The sequence below is a fragment of the Labrus mixtus genome, chromosome 20 (assembly GCF_963584025.1).
Source record: "Labrus mixtus chromosome 20, fLabMix1.1, whole genome shotgun sequence".
In the NCBI taxonomy this organism is placed as follows: Eukaryota; Metazoa; Chordata; class Actinopteri; order Labriformes; family Labridae; genus Labrus; species Labrus mixtus.
In genome coordinates, this window is record NC_083631.1 from 13,729,602 (window position 1) to 13,751,701 (window position 22,100).

General features: G+C 39.6%; 1 protein-coding gene across 1 annotated transcript; it reads left to right on the forward strand.

The window, feature by feature from the left end:
* Positions 1-1,388: 1,388 nt before the first annotated feature.
* Positions 1,389-7,407, forward strand: arf2a (ADP-ribosylation factor 2a). Its single transcript, XM_061065669.1, has 5 exons — positions 1,389-1,524; positions 4,536-4,693; positions 4,788-4,898; positions 4,989-5,113; positions 5,337-7,407. The coding sequence occupies exons 2-5, from the start codon at positions 4,546-4,548 to the stop codon at positions 5,496-5,498; spliced, it is 546 nt and encodes a 181-aa protein (XP_060921652.1). The 5' UTR covers positions 1,389-1,524; positions 4,536-4,545; the 3' UTR covers positions 5,499-7,407.
* The last annotated feature ends 14,693 nt before the right edge of the window (positions 7,408-22,100 follow it).

Here is a 22,100-nt window from a genome sequence, read left to right on the forward strand (position 1 = left end):
AAATGCCTGAGTTTACCTGCTGTAATAGAATTCTCAAATACATCTGGCTATAGACCTCTAGTAGTTCTACGCTTTGAAATCCAAATCTCAAATCGAGCCTTTTTGTGGACAGTGAAACTCGGTATTTAAAAAAAATATGTTTGACGTCAGAGGGTTTTTTAATTTAAGGTCAGTCTGCCCCAAATCCCACAGAATCCACTAACGTTTTCCAAACAGTTTTGACTTTGCTTTACTTGATTTTCTTTTAACCAGAAATCCAATCTTCCAGATTTCTTTCAGTTACTTTAAAATCAGATTTTATTATTGAAGTCTAAAGCCTTTTTTTTTTTTTTTTTATCTGAAAGGGCACAATACCTCCTTCCACTTTTAAGGGTCTTCTACCAAAATGATGGATTCCTGACCATGGATGAGAGAAACAAAAAACACTAGAAGTTTAATATTGCAGAAAATTAAAAAAAAAAAAAAAAAATCCTGAAAGAAATTAAAGCAAAACATGCTTTGCTTTAAGAACTCTGTGGGTGACAAACAATAATAATTATAGAAGGTGATATATAGGACTGCAGTATTATTTAAGGACATTTATCCTGCTCCTAACATCAAACCTTGTTGTTAACTTCAGTGGACACCAGAGAAAAACAACCATGGATGGAGCCCCATCTAGTGGATTTGATATAGAAATTTAAAATGGGAACCTGAATGGATTGTTACAGTTTTACCTTCTAATACAAGGCAGTTGGCCTGATAGTGTGCACTGACTATTTTCTTACAATATAAATGAGTCTGCAGATCATTTTGTTCATTATTTTTGTCTCAAGGAAATACGAATATGAAGAAAAATTCCCATCAGAATTAAAAAATAAATAAATATCACATTGGAAACTGCATTGTATTGTCAAACTGATAATTCAATATCTCCAGTTTCCATCATTAAAAAAAAAAGTAAAGAAAAGTAATATTAATCACATATTAATCTGTTGTTAGATGAAACTCTGATTTTATTTTTGACAGATTTCTAAACTGACATCAAATTGATTGACAACACTCAAATCATTTTACTAAAATAACATTTTCAGTGCAGGTTTTTTTTTTTTTTTACCGTCAGAGTATGTTTAGTTGTGCTTGTTTTTACATTACATCAGGTCATACCAAATGGCAGCTATATTGTTTTCCCATAAAATATCATAGAAGAAGACGCTAAAATCGTAATTTCCAACAAAAGATACAGTACAAGAGGTTAGGAGAACTATAAGAGAAGCAAAAAGAACTCACTGGAGTAAATGTAAGGATTCAATAGGGAAGAAGACCCCATAGGAGAGAACAAAAAGGATGAGAGGCGTGAGAGTAGTTTAATCCAGCAGGTGGCAGTAACGTAACTTCTTAGATACCAGCTGCCATTAAAACCCAAAGAAGAAGAAGAATGCAGACGCTGATGACGACGACGACAACGACGAAGAAGACGACGCCGGAAAACGCCATTTTGTTGCTGAATTGGACCATTGAAGAAGGACCGAGAAGCATTAAAAGGTACAGATACGATTCAGGACCATTTAGAAATTACATTTTTATAGATGTAGTTTGAATTGCAACAGCTTAAATAGCAACACACGGATTCATTCTTTACATTTCTCTGTTAGTTAGATAAACCAGGCTGTTGAATTTCGTTAGCTTTTTGACTTTACCGAAACAGTGTTAGCCAATGAATCATAAAAAAAACACCCTCTTGTGTCTATTTAATTTAATGTATCCTAAACACAACAAGTGGGGTTATCATTTAGATTTGTTTTTGTAAGCTCTGCGTTGATTCTCTTCAATCAATTGTGACGGTGTTGTACAATTATTAAAATAAAGCTAGGCTAACATCAGTGAGCTCAGGTCAGCGCCTCTTCCTGCTTTGTGGGTGACGTCACCAAGGTAAGACGTGGAGGCACTGATTTATCTGCTCATCTCTTTACAATTATTTCTCTATTTCATGAATAGAATTTACCTGTAAACTACAAAACATGTACGATGACGTTATGATTGATATTTTATTATTTAATTATTTATGTCTGGTGAGCGTAAGCAAGCCTTTTTTGTTCCACATTAGTTAAGGTAATATTACGATTTTATTTATTTTTATCTGTCAATTTTATTTCATTCAAAAAAACAATAAAGTTAAGAAAACAAACAAACATAAAATCTCAAATTTTGAATGAAAAGGAGCAGAAAGAAGATTAATCTTATGATATCTGCCCCTCTTTTACGAAACATTAATTAAAACAAAACAGAACACTTAATTCAAAAACAATATTAAATAATATTACAATCACAATCAGTTAGTTTGTTAATGGTTCACCTGAAATTATTACAGAGCTGAAACACAATAAGCCTATTTGTTATCCTAACACCTCTATAAAAAATACCTATCGCGCCTTGTTGGATGAACAGGAACCTGTCATTCCTGTTTCCCGGAAAGAAAAGCTTTCAGCAGTACGTCCTCAAATGTCTTGTCCTCAAATGTCTTAGACTCAAACCAAATGATAAATAAATCAACATTATATATCAGATGTATATAAATACATGTTAATATTTTTGCTGATGGTAAAAAGGTAACAATGTGGTTGACAATAGTTCTTTATGACAGAGAAAAACAATTAAGAGGTTAAGTTGAACGTCAACTTTTTCCACTTCTGGACTTAACCTTTTTCTGCATAGGGAGGACCAAGCATCATCATTCAAAACACACAGGTTGTTTTAGCCATCTGATGTCCAATCTTCTTTGAACTATTTTGTTTTTCTTTTTTTTTTCTACCATCATTCTTATTGTGTAGCTTTATTAAAATAATTCTTGAGTCTGACTGAAGTTAGATCCTCTTTTTGTTTCTATGTTACTCAAGATATCATTTGGCTCAGGTGCTCCCTGCTTTATCATGCAGATTCATCTGTTGTTGTTAATAGACGAGTTGAAGATTTATTTTTGGGCTTTTTATGCCTTTAATGGAGAGATAGGACAGTGGATAGAGTCGGAAATCAGGGAGAGAGAGAGTGGGGAATGACATGCGGGAAAGAGGCCACAGGTAGGATGTGAACCCGGGGCCGCCCGCTTGATTAATAGACGAGTTAAGCTCCGTGTTGTGTGGTCATGATATCTGACAGTTTACACCAGCTGACACATGAATCATTCATGTGTCATGATAGGACTGTGGAGGATGGTCCTCAGCCTCCACACTTAGAAGTGCGTTCCACCGCTTACCTCTTTTCTGAAGGCTTCCCCGGCCATGCAGGCTGCAGTTCCAGCGCTCATTCGATAAATATTATTTGTATCATGCCCGAAGGAGAATTTAATTTGGCAAATCCATTATATTGATGCTTTGTTTTACATTTGAATTTAACTGATGGGTTTCTGAGAAAACAAATTGAATGAGAAGAGAAGGAACAGAGCAGGGGTTGTTTGCTGAAAATAAATTGAGTATTAGTTCCTCAGCATATTCCCAGCCACTCTTTAATCCGTCGTCAATATTTCAACATATTGCATTAATGAGTGAGTGTGAAGTCATTAAATGTAGCAGTCAGGTGTTTATCATTGGGGAGGAGCCAAGTTAGTTAAAAAAAAAAAAGAAGCTCTTTACCTGTCAGTCTATGTATACTCAGGCAGCGGTTGTGTCTGACTTTGTTGTTGACGGTCATTCTGATGGCATGGTTGCTAAATTTTGTAAAAATCTTTAATTACCTTTCTTTTTCATTGTTAACAATAATGTGATAGACTGATGGATTTCCAAACCATTAAATATCACGGTGTAAATGTTATTTGCGCTGTGTAGCCTTGCAATCATGTCGCTTACCCCGTCTATAGTCCTTGTCAAATCGGCTTTGGCTTCGAGTCCAATGTCGGCCCTTGCTGTCATTCCCAACTCTCACCTCTCATCATTTCCTGTCTCTCTTCAGCTGTCCAATCCAATAAAGGCCAAACTAACTAAAAAATATAACAAACTGTAATGTGTTCTATCTGTTTATGAAACAGGCTGAAATTAACAATGACGACTGTGCTGTTTTTAAAGTAGAGAGTATCTGAGACCCCACAGGGGCTGATCTGATTTATGCCATACTCTCTGCTGGCACCAGACTGATGACGTTTTTCAACTTGCATGATAACTAACCTCAAACAATTCGTTTCTCTTGCTAATTAATGATGGTATCAGATCAGTGCATTGCCTGGCATACTTGCCAGGTTACGTTTTAGGCAGTTTTGGAGGCTAATACAAGCACAGCTACTAGTTTGGTATCCAAATAACTGCATGTATTCCAGACTTCTCTTGGACCTGTCAAAAAACAGAAAGACAAATGCTAAAATTTGTCAGCACTTATACTTTAGCGGCTGTTAATACAGTAAACCTGGTCATGCTCAGGGACTTTCTTTGTGTGTGAAATACTGAAAACACAGAGACAGAAACGTGAACTAACAAGACAGCTCACACCATCAGCAACTCTCGCAACCTTTTCATAATCGCATCAATGTATTTAGAGACCTCACCACACAATTCTTTGTCCTTCTGCAGGTGAGCCAAGATGGGGATCAATTTTAGTCATGTTTTTAGCAAATTGTTTGGCAAGAAAGAAATGAGAATCCTCATGGTAGGACTTGATGCTGCTGGAAAGACTACCATTCTGTACAAGCTCAAACTGGGAGAAATTGTTACGACAATCCCTACCATTGGTAGGTACTCTTCATCTTCCTGAGAATTAATTCAACACACACTGTGACTGATATCTGTCAATCTAAAACGTGATTATTTTTCTCTCTTCTGCAGGATTCAATGTTGAGACCGTAGACTACAAGAACATCAGTTTTACAGTGTGGGATGTGGGCGGTCAGGACAAGATCAGACCCCTCTGGAGGCATTATTTCCAAAACACACAAGGTGAGAGACTTTCTGCTGTTTTATGAGAATTTAACGTTTAGAAACTGTTAACATTTTCCTTAATACAAAGAACCTCTTCTCTATTTTCAGGCCTCATCTTTGTAGTGGATAGTAACGACAGGGAGAGAGTCGGGGAGGCAAAGGACGAGCTGATGAGAATGCTGGCTGAGGATGAGCTGAGGGATTGTGTGGTGCTTGTGTTTGCCAACAAACAGGTGAGTCTATGTTAATATTCTTAAGATACGACAACAACTACTGGTAAAAAAAAAATAACAACTTCTTGACCAATGATCTCTACTTTAGCATGTTTTCTACAATTATGAAGCGGATGGTGATCGCAAGTAGCTTTAAAGTGATCCAGAGAAACTGTAACAGGGAATATTTATTGCTAGTCTCTTTTCTCATGAATTAATTAATGTGTTTTTTTGGCTCTTTCAGGACCTGCCCAATGCCATGAATGCAGCAGAGATCACCGACAAGCTGCAGCTGCAGTCTCTGCGCGGTCGTAGCTGGTTTATCCAGGCCACGTGTGCCACTAGTGGAGACGGTCTCTATGAGGGTCTGGACTGGCTGTCAAACGAGCTAAAGAATGTAAAATGATGCATCACTTCACCTCCTCTGTGTCATCTCTGTGACTGCAGAATGTGGGGGACTACCCTGGTCCTGGTCTCATTCTCTCTTATTTTTCCTCTCTTTCATCTGAAGTGGTGGACTGTTGGCCAGTGCCCCCCCCTCCCTCCCCTCTGCATCTGTTCACTGTACGAGTGTGTTTTGATAAGTATTTCTGTATGGATGAGTGTGTGAGTTGAGTGGGAGCAGCCCTGCTGTGCCTTGAACACAGTGAACTCTCAAACACCTCATCCCTCCACTGTAAGACTAAAAACACAGGATGTTGAGTCCTGTGTCCTTTAGATTTACATCTGATAGTGACGTTAAGGTTATATTTATAAATGTTTATTCACCTTGAAATCAAGCTTAATACACCACAGTGTAGGCCCTGTTATGTTTGACACAATAGAATACCTGACCAGACCAGTTGACATTTCTTATTGAACTTAGATTTAGTGAATTTAAGTGTGACAGCAGCAGTCATCTTTTGATAAATAAGATTTCTCTTTGTTCTTGATTTCTAAATCTATTCTGTCAATAAGAAGCCACATTTATTGAATCATTACTTCTTCTTTTCAAACTAAATTGAATCCCCTCTTTGAAAGTTAACCTCCTTATGGCCATGACCCCAGTATTTATTTTCATGAGGCCTTTTGTTTTTCCGTTGTCTTATTTTTACACCCAGGATAAAAAAAAAAAAGGCAATACATGTTTCACGTTTACATATATGGAGTTGTTTAGGTTGTAGCTACTATGTTCTTAATACATGTGTGTACCCTCTGGGTGCTGTGTGGGATTTCCAGTCTTTTGGAAGGGTGAGGCCTTTTAAGAGTTGCTCCCACTCTGTCTTTTTCTTTACCGATGGTCTTACTTTCTGTCATATTTAGTTCTCTGGGTTATTGTGTTTTCTTTTCACTTATGGTATATTTTTTTAATTGTTACATTCAATGCACGCGTGACCTGTTCTACATATGCATGACCGGATGTGCAAGATGTGCAGTCTTGACTTTTCTTTTGATGATGCTCTTGGGACCAAATTGGTTAGATTTAGAAAGGGCTTGTTGTGTTTGCTCAGTTTTGGATTCACTTCCTCGAGTGTTTCCTAAGGAAAAACCTTTTTCTTTTTTAACAAATAGTCTGCGCTGCAATACATGGTACAGTTCAATTAAAAAGTGTTTGCTCTGGACTATCGATGCTGTAAATGCTTCCTCAATGCTTCAGGCTTAATGGTGGTTTTCCTGCATGTAGCCAGGGCTCTGCTCCTGGAAGTCGTCTATGTTAATTCCCTCTGATGCCATTTGCACAATCTCATAAACTAGCACAACACAGGCTTGTGTGAACACAGTGGTTTATCCATCAGCCCTCGCAATGAACCCATAGACAATAACGCTTCCCATTGCTCTACACCAGCAGACACCAGTTAACCCAGTAACAGAATAGTTTCCCACGCATCCAAGAATCCCAAAGGCTCAAGCAAGTAATAAACCAACAAACTGAGCTGCCCCCTTACTGAGTGGAGATGATTTCACGTCATAATATCACACCGACCTCCAAATTAAAATACCCCTTCTCTTTTCAACCTCCGGACATGTTGTTTTCCTCACAGACTGTTCTTTTGGACCTTTCTTTACTTCCTAAACATCCATAAAGTTCATAGGAGAAGTGGCATGATCTGGTATACAGCAAGAAATACAAATGTATATATAATATTCTCTAAGAAAATGTATTTTAACTTGAAGTCATACACATACCCTTGTTCAGATGTGAAGCTTTAATTTTAGGGATTGTTTTTGTTGAAATTACAGGGTATGTGCATCTGTATTTCTTAATTACCTTTATGCTTTTTTAAACTCGTAGTAACATCTGATAAATGCACTATAATAAAGAGATCTCTATTGTACATGTGCTTTACTCGTCTTTTATTCACAGAAGAGAAAATTCCCTGAGCTATAAATATAATCCTAAAATGTATTCACCAAAATCACACCACTGATAAACCTCTGTCTAGTTATCACATAATGTTGAAGACAGCTTTGTGTGCTGGTTGCTTTGATCTGACAAAGAACATCACACACTTCAGGTAATTTGGAAACAAAATCATATAAAAACTTAAAACCTAGGAAGAACCCATTTTTGGTGTTCACATTCGGTCCTGCCACAGCTTTGTGCACACGTGGTTGAAAGGGATTTTTCCCTCATCAATACACCGAGGGACCATTATAACCAATCAATGAAAGGATTTTAGACTTTTTTTTTTAATGACGTAAAAAATAATGAAGAGCCTTAACTGGACTCTTTTAAACCTCAGTTTAAAGCTTCAGGTTATTAAAAAAATCACATATTCAGTCAAGGTTCTTGTCTTTAGGTTCTTGTCTTTTTTTAATTAAAAAAATGAAAATACAAATAATAGAGAAAACAGATTAAAAAAACATTTTGTGTTGTTGCAGTTCTAAACTGCCACCACTGGAGGGCAGTAAACACTAGATAAACTCGCATACACAGAAAAGGGGACACTTGCTGAGTAGAGTTTAAAATACAGGAATATTTCCAACAGATTTCACTGCTTTTAATTTTGTAATCAAAATGAATCGAAGATGCAACTTGGCTTCATGCCTCATATTCATTTTTGCTTATTGAGTCTCCTTGGCTTCAGTGTGCACTTACAATGATATTCCCCTTTGTCATGAGTGGATGATGCCTAAAGGACTTATCCAACATTTTAAACCAAAAGCAAAATGACACATTCTACAATGAATTCATCCAGCTACTGTCGTTTTAAAACATGCCTCTCTCACACCTACAAGGTATAGCCCAGGGTGAGGTACGGGATTAATAAAGATGCATGGTCCCAAGAGACTGAGATGGACAGATGGTGACAGAGTGAAGATGAGTCTCTCTACTGCAGACCTCTGCCCAGAGCTCACCCTCCTTTTTCTGCTACATCTAGATTTCAGGTGGCCAATTCTCCATAGAGTTGTTACCTTGGAAACAGCACCTTATGTATTTATAGAGGGGGGACTGGGGAGACATGGAGAATGTGGAGGGCAGGAGACAAGACATGGAAAGTGATACATGTAAGAGGTAGCAACAGAAGCGGATGCAGCTCTTCCATTAATTACTAAGTCCCTTTTAATGAACGGAGGGCAGCCTATGATGTCATCATTGCACACACATCATCCCTTTTATTCTGAAATGTGTGATGACGTGCTCTCATAATATTTTTATTGGAGATTTAATGCTTTGTAATTAATGTTGAGCTGATATTAAAATTGTCTTCTCACAGCACTTTGAATCGGAATCCCTGTCAGTAATTTAACACATTTTCCGACCCCCAAGTACTGACATCATTTTCAGACATAATCTTCCTCAAGCACCCAGTGAAGAAACCCTTTGTTCCAATATGTTCCTATATGCCCTACTGACAACATAGATAACCTACCTTATGTCCTTTAGTTGCCACTGCAACCAAAACAGCATTGCCCTTTTCGACCCAGGCTCCATTTATGCGAGCTATCCAGGTAGAGACGTCAATACTACCTACCCTTCCGCACGGCCCCTTTTGGCCTCCACATTCAACCGTGTAGACTGATGACCAGCAAGAGCCATTAGGGTTGCCAAGTGGGACCCTCCGTTCCCAGTTGTATCAGCCGATTCATCCCAAAACACCTCGGAAAGGCAGGCCAGAGCCACCCCCCTTCATGCTAGCTCCCTCTGCCCACCGTACACACACACACACACAGAATTTCTGTATCTTACCTAACCAACGACATGGCCCCTAAAGGCCCCCCACAAAAAGAACAACTGCAAAGAGAACACAAGAAAAAAATGTAGCAACTGGAAAAAGTCTGTAGAGAGATCTGAGAAAAGGGTGGGGAAATAGAGCCAGGTTTCCCTTTTGCTGAAGGGGAACAAATCAAATAAATCTGAAATGAGTCTGAAGTAATTATTATAAAATATGTAGAATCACGCTCACTACACACACACACACACATACTGCGTCAAACTTGACCTTTAGCTCTGTCCACTCCATCTCACCTTGATGGGTGACATCACACCACGTTTCACAGCACATTAACCCCTCAGTCACCCGTGATGTCAACTTTTCAGCAAGCCTTTTTGCACTTCCCTGAAGACCATTTTCCCTTTTCCTCCCGAGGAGGCAGTAACAAAGAACACTTACTAAACTTCTCTCCTGAAGTACAGTTTGGAGATGGTGTATTTACTCTATGTGCTGCTTTGTGTTACTTAACATGTCAAAGGGAAATTTGTCACTGTATTGTATTGTATTGTAAGCTGTGGTTACTTGCTTCTTGCTTTATTTCATATATATAAAAAAACATTAAATAGGCTATTTAAACTGGCCTTATAAAGATCAAGTCACTGGTTCGGAATCCTTTTGGCTTGTGATCCTCCAGCCACGACTTTCAGGCAGTTCTACTCAGGTGAGATATTCTCTCAAGCAGTTTAGTTCAAATCAAATGGTATTAATATTGATCACACAATTTGCTATGCTTTGCTAGCAAAGTGAAAAAAAGTGCATTTTTTTATGCCAAATCTTTCAATCGGCTACAACATTTGCTATCTACATTCTCAGTGCATGCACATCTAACATTAATGGTCAACCGTGTTTCTTGGCGTGAGGAAGTCACAGAAGGTCCTCAGCAGTGGGTCTGTGGCTGCGCTGGTATTTTAAATCTTGTCTATCCATCCACCCACACACACCAAAGGAAACAGAGTTCACCAGTCTCTGCACCTTTCTATCGAGCCAATTCGTTTCTAGCCTTTCACATTGCCATGGAAACACAGGATTTGTCCAGTTGATTGGCAGTGGACTAACGCCGAGGCCAACAACTCTTTGATTTCATAAAACAGCTGAAACTGTAGTCTTGGGGTTGGAGAAAGATTTTCACTGTGTCGAACAAACTAGATTATTATTTACATAACTGGATCATTAAATATGAATAACCTCTGCCAATAAATGCAGTCATTTGTATGATATTAGTTAGTATTACTATTTATATAAAGCATATATTCCATTTGTAAGGGATTAAATAGCCTACATAAAACATCATTTGGATTCTTGGGTGTGCACGTTAAGTGTCCATTCATCTTAATGTTGATGGTTTAACTCTTTTCTTTTTTATATAGGCTACATTTGTTTACTTTGAGTAAGATGTTAAACCTTAAACACTTTCGTAGCAAAACCCATTCATTTATTGTTATTATTTTATTGTAGCCTATATATTTACAAATATTCGCTAATAAAATGTATGCTCCACAACAATGCATCCACAATTACAGACCCCAAATAACCTGCCTACTTACATTACCTTTAAAGATAGAAAGAAAAACACAAGAAAACATCTTCACAAGTGGGAGGTAAAAAAAAAAAAAAATAAAATCTCACACCTGCCGCTCGGCACTAGCTGTGACATGTATCATATCAAACATACCCTCAATTAAGAGGCGGTTTAATTAAAATATGTGAGTTCATTTCTCCCCTCCGTGTGAACTTTGAACAAAACTCATCTCACCCAATGTCCCCTTCATTTTTTACAGTCACTTCGACTTCAGCTGCGAGCTTTACGGCTTTGTGCCAAAAGGCAATGTTACCTTTTGTTTGAGGTAAGTACGAAGACAGTCAATGTTTGTTGTTTGTTTTAATATGGAAGCTTTTACCAACCATCACGGAGAGGCTCCTGCTGGGCTAGCTGCTTCTACCTAACATCATAGACTGTAAATATTGACTAACATGAGTAGGCTATGTGCCTTATTATTTACAGTCTATGGTATGCGAGTTGCAATTTTTTTGGTTTTACCCAGCTTTAGCCATAGACTGTAAATATTATATTTTTGCAAATGGTTTTACCGTCCGTGTTTAATAAATAATAATAATAATAATAATATGTAGCCTACTGTGGCCTAAATGCATAAATAAAATAAAAAAGTTTGTACCAGAGTTAGCTACTAGCCAACTGAAATGCTCATTTTGCTGCACAGAAGACACGACATTTTATTATTTAGTTAACCATTATTGTTTGCTTTATCAGCTTGTAAATAACCATTAGTGTTGTTGCTGATTGTGGTGGGTGTAATTTAATGATTTAACATGTTGTTAGGCAGTTATCATCAAAGCATATTTTATTAAGTGAACTTGTATTTTATTTTAAAAAGTAATCCACATGATGTAAAGGATAAGCCTACAATAAAGTAACAAATACTGACTATAACACTAAATTTAGGCATGAGGTTGCAAAAATGTACTTTTTCTCTAAGTAGATAGGCTACCTCAATTTTGTTGATGGAGTTTCAATGAAGTAAAAATGTTGACACTACATCATATACTCAACCTTTTCTTTCTTATCACAACATCCTACAGTGTAGCAATCCATAAATATTTATAAAACGGTGCATAACAAATGAAAGAAACAATGAACAATATCAGTAGAAAGATATGCAGACATTGAATGAGGTCAGGTAGAATCCTATAGCACCCATTTTTTTTATAATCTGTTCACTAAAATCTCATAAGGACTTGGCACCCTTGATGTGAGAGTTGAAGTCATCCCAGATCCGACTGGTTGTTAGCGCCTCAAACTTGATGAATAAATGAACCTAGTTATTTAACCACTGGTTATGGGCATAAATTCTTCTGCCATATATTCTTTTATTTTTCTTGGTTTGCCCAATGGCAGTCTGTAGTAGAAGGAAATATTGTGTTCTAGCTGCAGGAATGTAAACATGTTTATTTGTCTTCCACAAAGGCATGCTTTATGTATCTTCACTTTAAATGTTATCGCGTTTTCCCTTTTTACACTAAAACTACAGTCAGCCATGTCCTCTACATGTTTTGAACTTATCCATTCTGATGATCTTCTGTTGCTTATCAAAATATTTCTGCAAAGAGGTCGTCTGCTGCGACCCTGCATTGTCTAAGTTTTTAATGCTCTGTTATGATTATGTGCTTCCAAGTGGAAGTGTTCGGCAGTCAGTACATTTGTGTACAGTTAGAAAAAGTTGATTTTTTTGTGTTAGTCAGACTAAAAATTGACTTTTAGAATCCATGAAAACATGTTTGTCAGACTGAAATTATACTAAATCTAGAAGCTGGATTAACTAGATAATTGGGTTTGGGATCGATTGACTCATGCATGTTAGACCCAAACTGGCCTATAGGCGTTCTGCGCACACTCAACAGTTCCCGGCATAAAAGCATAGTTTAACAGAAGTCGCTTTGTAGACTGTCTTCAGATATCACCATAAACTAGAGGGTAAGCGTGCATCATTTGTATGAAAAGTAGAGCGTAGATTATGTATAGAATATGCAGAGCTGTAATGTTGTTTATTTTTTCACTGACATACAACCAGTTAACCACTTGCTAACTTCTCACCAAGGTCAGCTGGAATAGTAGTTAAGTAGCTTGATAGTTACTAGCTGGAAGGAGGCATATCCCCACCTTTAGTAGCTTACACAGACATACTTACATACATGAATCGATTGTCCTGAGTCCAGTTCAACCTAGCATGTAAATGTACTGAGTTTCTGTGTGCTAAAAACCTTCCATTTCTCCTTATCTTCTTGTTTTTGAGACATTACTGAAAACTTGTACATTTGAACGAGACACTAAAGTTAGTGACATATTGCTGGTATTTGTCAGTCTGTGAATGAGAACAGTCAACTGTGTTGTGGCTTTATTATACAGAAGTAAAGGAATTCAGAGCGGAGATGCCGCAACCCATGGTCAGGTCAAGTGTTGACTCACACAAACAAATTCAAGAACCTTCCCTTTAAGGTTGTGTAGAGGCAAGTGTATGCAACATAATTGCCATAATCAACCAGTAAATGTTTATTTTGCCCGATTTACCCCTTTTGTTCTCAGAAAGGCCCCTCACTCTTTCACTCCCTCTCTTGGTAGCTGAAAATCTGATATTAATATGATTATGTGGTTTTGGATGTACTGATCATTTTGATCAAGGTCAGTTTTTTCTATTAAACTGTAATGCGTATTAGGAAGGACGGTGCGTTAATACTTTTGCAGCCACTAGAAACCGCAGTTAATATACTTGGCCAATAAAGCTAATTCTGATCCTGCATAGCTAATCCGTCTTAGTCGCAGAGCCCCATTTGGATGGCTTGTTGCCTTCACAGCTATCTCAAAGGGCACCCAACTCGTATTATTCAAATCAAAGTGGTGGCGTGCATGGATCACAGTCACAGATAAGAGATTCCTGAGAAAAGTTGTGGTGGGCATTGTGTCTAATGCAGTTTTCTGCACATCTTTATTGTGGCTCGTTTGGACTCGGCTGCTGTAATGTGACTCAATGGTGAAAACAGTTTTCTCTATTATTTCCTCAACACTAATGGATAGAAATATCAAAATGGGTAGATGATAAATGTATTTCATATAATTGGGTAAGTCTTTGTTCATTGTGCATTGCAGGTTTAGCAAATATAAAGAGGAGTGATATTCAATATTGTGGACCTCTAGGCTTATACCTGTTACCTATATTCCTTATTCCCACAGGATCTTACATGTTGCAATAACATCAGGTTAATGCGTAGTGCTCTGAAGGTTACAATGAGACATAAGCAACTGTCTACATCGATGCATGCGGGTGCTGCATATAGAATGTTTTCTGCTTGAAGGAACGATTGATAGATGATTGATATTCTTTGACAGGTACCTTCTCTCTTTCTTACAGTAAACACCTCTGCTTCCTTCCTACCTAGGTTGTTTTTCACCCCCTGCATCCAAGTCACACTGTCATTGACATTCCTCCCCTGCCCCCTTCTAATAACCTCAGATGGCTAGTTTCCACTGAAGCGAGGGCAGATCTATTGTGCCACTGAATGTGCTGAAGGGTTTCTGGGCTGATGAGCTTGCATTGCTGAGATGGAGAGAAGGAAGAAGGACAACCAGGACAAACTGGGTTCATTTTAACTACACCAGGGACTAGCAAACATTTCTATCAATACATGTATTCAAAACTTGTAAAATGACATCTTAAAGAGCCAAATATTCTTCTATTGCGTGGCCTGATAATTCACTACACACTATAGCCAGACCCAGAGCAAACAATAAAACAGCAGATGCAATTTTATGGGAAAACAGTTGCAGTGTGCTCATCAACTCCACAGAGCTTACTTACTCAGCAAGTTGCACCTCTGCAATGAGCAGCTTCCTGCTCAGGAAATTAGAGAAGCCCTGAGGCAAAACATGCCATCAGCACTACATAACTTCCAGCATTGTTTTCCTGAACAATGTATGAGACAGTAATACAGTAGGTGGTTTCAAAAAAAATGTCGAGGAATATGACCACTGCTTTGTCCTTGGGCTGAGAACTCATTAAACCTGCTGCAGCAGCTTTATGTTTGTCTGTTTACTAGTTGAACACAGCAGCAGGTTATTAAAGAAGAGATCAAATTTGTGTAAAAAGTATTCCACGTCAACATAAGAGATGGACCAATGAAAAAACCTGCATATGGAAGCCAGTGACATAAAACATTGGATCTTGCTATAGCAGCCTGTTAATGTTACTTATGATTTGCCATTACTGAGAAATTACATAATTACATTTGTTGCCTTGCTGAAGTAACAATTTGGGGTTGATCTAAGCATGTCTTTTTAGGATTCGTAACAAATGTTCAGTCAAGACACTTTACAAACAGAGCAAGTCTTGACCTTACTATGTTTGTTATATTATCTACAAAGACCCAACATTAATCCACCACGAGCACAGCACTAAGCAACATTTAGCAAAGTTACAGTGGCAAAGAAAAAAACTGCCTTTAAGAGGCAGAAACCTCGAGCAGAACCAGACTCATGATGAACAGCCATCAACCAATCTCTGCCTTGCAGCTCTACTCTCCTTTTACAGTTGACAGCGTGGGCATTTAGCTGTATATAAGTGAAAACAGAGAGTTTTATACGTCAGTGAACTAAACCTGTTTTTACTATATTCAGATATTAATCACCATTTTACATCATATTATATCATATAGAGGAACAGAGCCAGGACATCTGTACGTGACTAGTACAATTTGAACAGAATCAATCATAATTATTTTTTTTAGTCTCTGTGAGAATATCCCACCGGGACTGAGGATAAGTTTCATAATCCTTCAGGTATAAGTGAGCGCTTAGAGTTTTACTTGCATACTGTGAGGGCTTCTGGCTGCTTATGAAACGTATTGAAATTAATACTCGTGCCTTTATGAACTACAAAGGTAGTCCAGACCATCAAGAAGGAGACAAACTCTTTCTATAGTGTTATGTTTAACGTGGCTGGATTCTGTTCAGGTGGTTTATATCATGCAGACCAAAAGAGACAGTCTCATTTTAACAGGCATGTTTAACTGTTATATGTCAGCCATTTAAAAGAAGCAGGATAATGCTTTTCTTTACAGATTAGAACACATGCTTACACAAAAAAAGGATCAGCAAAGATATGATAGGTACCGCTCTATTCACAGGGGATACCAATATGGACCCAAAGTGAAGGATTCCACAGTATAGCTTTAACATAATGGAATGTTGTGCTTTTGAAAAGATGTTTGGATGTAAATGGAAGTGGTTCAGAAAATCAAAACCTCTGATGTTACTGCTTTAAAGTAGTCGACTCGCTCAGACAATTCTTCATCAGCTATGTTAGGGAATTAATAAAATGAGTTTAGGTGCCATTGAGGGTGTAAGCTGCTTAAATGTTAACTGTGATATCATCAAGGTCCTGAGCAATCAGGTACTAAACCTATCTGCTCCCTGCAGTCATGCAATTTTGTGCACCAGGGGAGGTATTTTCCTACTTTTGCTGCTTTGTAATGTGTTTTAAAAATGTCAATATTTTACCATCTCCCAGTACCAGCCCCCACAACAGGGTCTTAATTTAGACTTTTTTTTTCCACTTCTGATTTTGCAGTAAAACATATATTATGTATTTGGAAACACTTTGAAAACAATGACACTTGGAAGAACGGTTTTCTTATACGTCATCACATGTCTTACCTAATATTGACCATCCATTGTCAGGAGGTGTTTCTTTAATGCTGGACTTACTACATGATACGATTTCTGACACGTTGAAAATATTCCATTAAACTTACCTTGCTTTACCTTATCGTACCCTACCTTACCTTACCTTCTGATGATCTTATCTGTTAATTTGTGCTGTTGCAGGGTTTTGCCAGCTTTGTCAGCTCAGGCGGGCGGGCGCCAGCTGACAAGCCGAAGCTATCTCCTCCTTGAGCCTGTGAGCCAGCTGGACATGACGGACAGGCCGATGTGCTGGGTAAGTCATGTGCAGCCTGACCATAAATTATTCATCATTCTCATCATGGCCCTCTATCCTCTTTTATCTCTCCATCTCCTGGCATTTTACTTTCTCTCCCCCCCTCCCCTTACTCTCTTAATTCATCAGAAGCCATTAGCTACTTCACAAGGATAACCTCTCACTGTTTGACAGCAACACTCTGTCAGTTGTTGTGGATAAGAGAGAGTCAGTTTCCATGCTCTTTACTACTTTATTCCACTGTATCTTGGCTTCCATTCCCTACCTGTAGCTCAGTTTTTGTCCTTTTTTGTCCTCTATTAGATATCTATTGTACATGATTGATTTCAGTATGGATTCGTCTCCATTGTGTTTCAAGGGCATTCTTGAACAGCTGAGATAAAGCTGGAGTCTGACCCACTTCTGAACTGTTAGTTTGTCGGTGCCTGGTGTTGATAGAAATCAAAAGAGCGATAATTTACGCTTGCAAACAAACATGCAGCCGCGTGGAGCTTCAGGCCACAGGGATGCTGACGCCCTCATGAAGCGTCGTCCTCCGCTCTCACCTGCCGCTGCACTCCGGTTGCCATGCCAGTTCTTTACAGCCTCGCCTCAGGCACAGCACAGCACAGCACAGCTTCATCATTAGTTACTGTTGTCACTGGGGAATATTTCAAGTGTTCACTCAAGTCTCTCCCTTCCTTGCATCACCAGTAACACCCTCCTCCCCGAGTCCTCCCCCATTCCTCGTACAGTAGACGCTTCAAGCATTTCTCCACCCGCTCCCCCCCTGCTAGCTCAGCTTGGGAGCCTCACACAGGACCCTGTCCCTGGACTCCCCTTTATTACCATATCATGAGATGTGCCCTAGGCGTGTAGCAATGCAGCGTGCCGCCTATGTCTTTAAGAGACCGAGAGAGAGAGAGAGAGAGAGAGAGAGAGAGAGAGAGAGAGAGATAGAGGGAGAGAAAATGTTTAATAGGGAAGAAATAAGTCATGGAGAGAGTGGGTGAGAGAGAGAGTGGGTGAGAGAGTGTGAATTTATCATGGGTAAAATTTCTGCCTCATTCTTAGCTGTGTGCTGAGCATCCCTGCACCGGCATGCACAGTCTCCTAAGGCTCATAGTGCAGAAGAGTATGCCCCTCTCTCTCTCTTACACACAAGCGCATACACTCAGGCTCCTCCACTCAAACCTCTCCCTCTCACACACACGCATACACACACACACGTGCTCGCAGTCACACACGCGCAGTGCTGTCAGGAGCTGCCGCTGCTGGACCACAGCCATCTCGCGAAGGAGGTTCCATCAGAGGGAAGGGAAAGCCGGAGCGAGAGCGAGACAAAGGGAAGGAGGACAGTAGAAGGAGAGGAGCGAATAGGAGTGCGGGGACCGGCACAAGGAAGGAGCGACCGAGCAGCTTTGTGAAGAACAGAAAGCGAGGGACAGGAGGAGGGAGGAGGAGAGAGGAAAAAAAAAAAGAGGAGGGGGAACAGGAAACGCGATCACTTTCAGCTGCAACGGTCCGTGTCGCAGCATGGGCAATGCACCATCCCAAGGCATGTCAACCCTTTTTCTCTTTGCATACTTGTGTGGCAGGTATCTTTTTGATTCTGCGTGTTGTGTTCTCCAACCAGCTGGCTGTCCTCCTGTTACACTCTGTGGAGGCAGAGGATGGGGGTTGGGCGGAGGGCTCGCGGAGAGTGATGCTGTAAGGTAGCATCAGTTAATGGTCAGAGGGGAGAGGCTCGCAGGGATGTTAAATACAAGGATGAGGTGCTGGAGGTGCTGGGAACACTGGGTGGAGGCAACATTTGTGGGGGCAGCAAGCAATTGGAGGGGGCTGTTGTAGAGCAGAAGTACCATCAGTGTAGCAGGTGGTGCTGGTGGGTGGGTGGGTGGGTGGGTGTGCGTGTATGTGTGTAAGAGAGAGGGAGGTGAATGGTAGAGATTTTTTTCTGTGTGTGTAGTTGAGCGTAAAGTGTGAAATTGTGTTAGGTAATGTATGTGTGCGTTGTGTTTTGGAGTAGCTTGTTGCAACCACATGGACGACCTCTGGGAAGTGAAGCTCTCCAAAGGGTGTGTGTTGGGGAAAAAAAAAAAAAAAAGATGAGAAGAAACAAACATCAATATGACAAATAAAATAATTGGTTGATTTAATGTTTTCATTAATGAGGGGATTAGGCTGCTTTGCGCTGACTGAATGGGGGATGGTGTTATTTAAACGGATGATTGGGTGGGTCAACTCCTTCATGTGATGGTGTATTTATTCCCCTTGGGCCTCTGTCCTTCTCTTTTTTTTCTCCTTCCAATCCCTGCATTCTTCTTATCATCTCTGTCTTAACAAGCCTTTTGGTGAAATACCAGTTGCGTGTCTTTTATGCTGTGCTTGAATATAAACCTTACATCTCTGGATCCTGTTTGGAGGCAGGCACAATTTCGTCTCAATGTGTATGTTCTAGAATTCTGCATTTACTATATGCAGGACATTTCGGTTTGTGTCCTAGTGTGACACCTGTGTAAAAGGTTGAGGGGGTGTAAATATTCAATATTGAGACAAACAATATGAAAAAGAGTGCAAAGGGGCGTGGGGCTAAAGTCAGAAAGATTTGAGGAAAATACACCACCTCTCCTGGGATTGAAGGGCCTCTATGACAGCATCAGAGGTAAATCTGCTATCGAGATGTGAGAAAATCGAGAGGCGAAGAGGTGAAAAGGGCGAACCCTCACTTTTCAGAGAGAATGGCAGCACAACACAGCTCAGGGATTCATCCACCTGCATTCCCCACTCTTAACTCTTCATCGTCTGTCACCTATATCCCCCCCCCCCCCCACACACACTTTTTTTCCTTTCTCCCCTCCTCTTTGTCCCTGGCTTGTCTGTCACCCAGGGACAGTCTGGCATTTAGTGGGTAAGGGGACGGGACAAAAGATAGAGGCTGTAAAAGAGGAGGAAAGAATGAATGGTGGTTTGAAGGAACATATAAAAGGGTTGGCACGTAGATGGACAGGTAAGGTGCAAATTAAAATCACTTTAACTTTGTTGAAATCATTCTGTGGGATATTTGAAGGACTCAAAACACAGTGGAATAGTGAACGGCTCTTTTAGTCTGCTTGCTTGTGAGTTTCTTCTCAGATGTGCTTGGTGTAAAATATTGATGCCCTAAACTTGTCTGGTCAGTTTTTGCTGCTGTTGGTTTGCCTTTTTTTTCTTTTTCTGCAGGATGACCTTTGGAAGATTTCAGTTCTTCTTTCTCCAAGTTGATGTTTAAATTCTCTTGTCAGACAGTCACATCGGTCTCTTAAAGACAGAGGAAATCAGTTTGAGGCTCAGGTGGTGACAGACACAAGCTTTTTTTTTTTACTGGCCAGAGGTCTGTATGTTCATTGGATTTTTGGCTTTATCGCTGTTAACATTGTAATCAGTGGCTATTCTATGAACATTTTTAATAATGTGCTAATGAAATGCTGTTGGGCTCATTAAAGCGGCTAATTACACTTGATGCAGCCAAAGACAACTGCCACAAGCCATGCTAATGTTTTAGCTCTGCATCCATCCATAAGTGAGCCAGAACTGTCCCAGATCAGGCTCAGCTTTGCCAAGGCAGTCCGTAAAGAAGTATTACATTTACATTTGGTATTTTTGGTTTAACAACTACCCAGCATAGCACATAGGAGCATCTTTATAAACCCGTTAGAGTTGTATCAGTTCACACGGCTTGACTAAACCGTAGAGAATAGATTAAGCAGAGTCAAGCATAAAACCCAGTATTTCTCTGCTGGAGAGCAAACGCTTATCGTAATATTACCATTGTGCCCGAGACAGATCATGGTAGATTTATTCCTCCACGTTATACCTCGTATGTTCAGCCGAGGTTTTATGTCAACACACGCCTGTCTCTGCCCAGATCCTCTCTAGTGAGGCAGAGCCAGAACAGACACGAGTCCTGCAGTGACTGAGAGGCTGTTATGCTGCATGTTACAGCGATGCTATACTGTATGAAAGACTGGTGAAGATATAGACATGGTGTGGGCGTAGAGGGTATGTGACCAAGAAGAGAATGTTTTTGTATGGAAACATGCTGGTAATGGATAAATTAGAAAAACAAAAACCATTTGGACTTAGACCACTGCTGTATTTTCTCTGATAGGTTTGCATTTGATCACAGACAATGTGGAGGATTTTGATTTGACATTGGCACAGAAATGCTGAAAACACCATGACACACTCAATACTGCGTATGAATTTACAGCACTAGTCTGGACGAAGGAGGAAAAATCGCCTTTTTTAGTGAGTTTAGTCATTACTGTTAATGTATATTTACACCGTAGTTCTTAGTTTCAAACTCATGTAAGACACATTTAAGCAGCGTGAAGGAAAAGTAGCTGATAAACGCTTGTCTTCTTGGATAATACGTGTAGTTTGAAAACCAGCTGATCCTCGCTGGTCTGTTTATCATCCTTTCTTTTCAGAGGACAATGCTGAAAGCAAAAGACAGGTGGACTGTGCCAGGTCATGTCATCATGTGCCTTTCGGATATTTATCTAACATGCGAGGACATTGCCTCAATTGAACCAGGTTATATCACTGTCTTTGTTTAAGTTGATTCAAGAACGGATCAGTTCAAAAAACAACACACGTTTCTGGTGGAAATGGTCGTCTATTTTCAAATCCACAGTCCATACAGTCATGTGTGGATCTCAGTCTGTTCGTGTATTCATTGTCTTGTACTCATGCACCTGCTCTTTCCCTGAGTTGTATCACACAAAGCCACATGATGCTGCCTTGTGATTGGCTAATGATGATGCAATGGTTTATGGCAGATGAGCTGCATGTTATGTGGGCATTTCCGAAAGTAATTGACCCTGCTGGGAATAGCATCTGCCGGAGTTGTTCTGATTTAAACTAAATTCTGCTAAACAAAATATTAACATGTCAAACAGATTCCCGACATTCAGGAGCACAACCTCGCATGCATAAATGAGGCTGAGCACACGATAGTCGCGACATAGAAAAATATCAGACGTCTCTTTCAAAAGCAGCAAGCTGGCCATTATGTTTGGTCTGCTTCATGCAGCGACCTGATCACAGCAAGTTGAAAATACAGCGCTGCTTGAGCTCACATATGTGCTCCCACATGCATGTGTGCAAATATGTGCTCAGCTTTACCGATACGTGCAACATTAAGGAGTAAACTAATGCAAGCATGCTTTTATTACACTTAATTATTCTGTGAGGAAATGATCACCATCTGTCTTCACATCTCATTTAAAATGTATTTGTAATTTTTCCAAGACTGTTCATGGATGGGAACTCTTGTGAACTTGA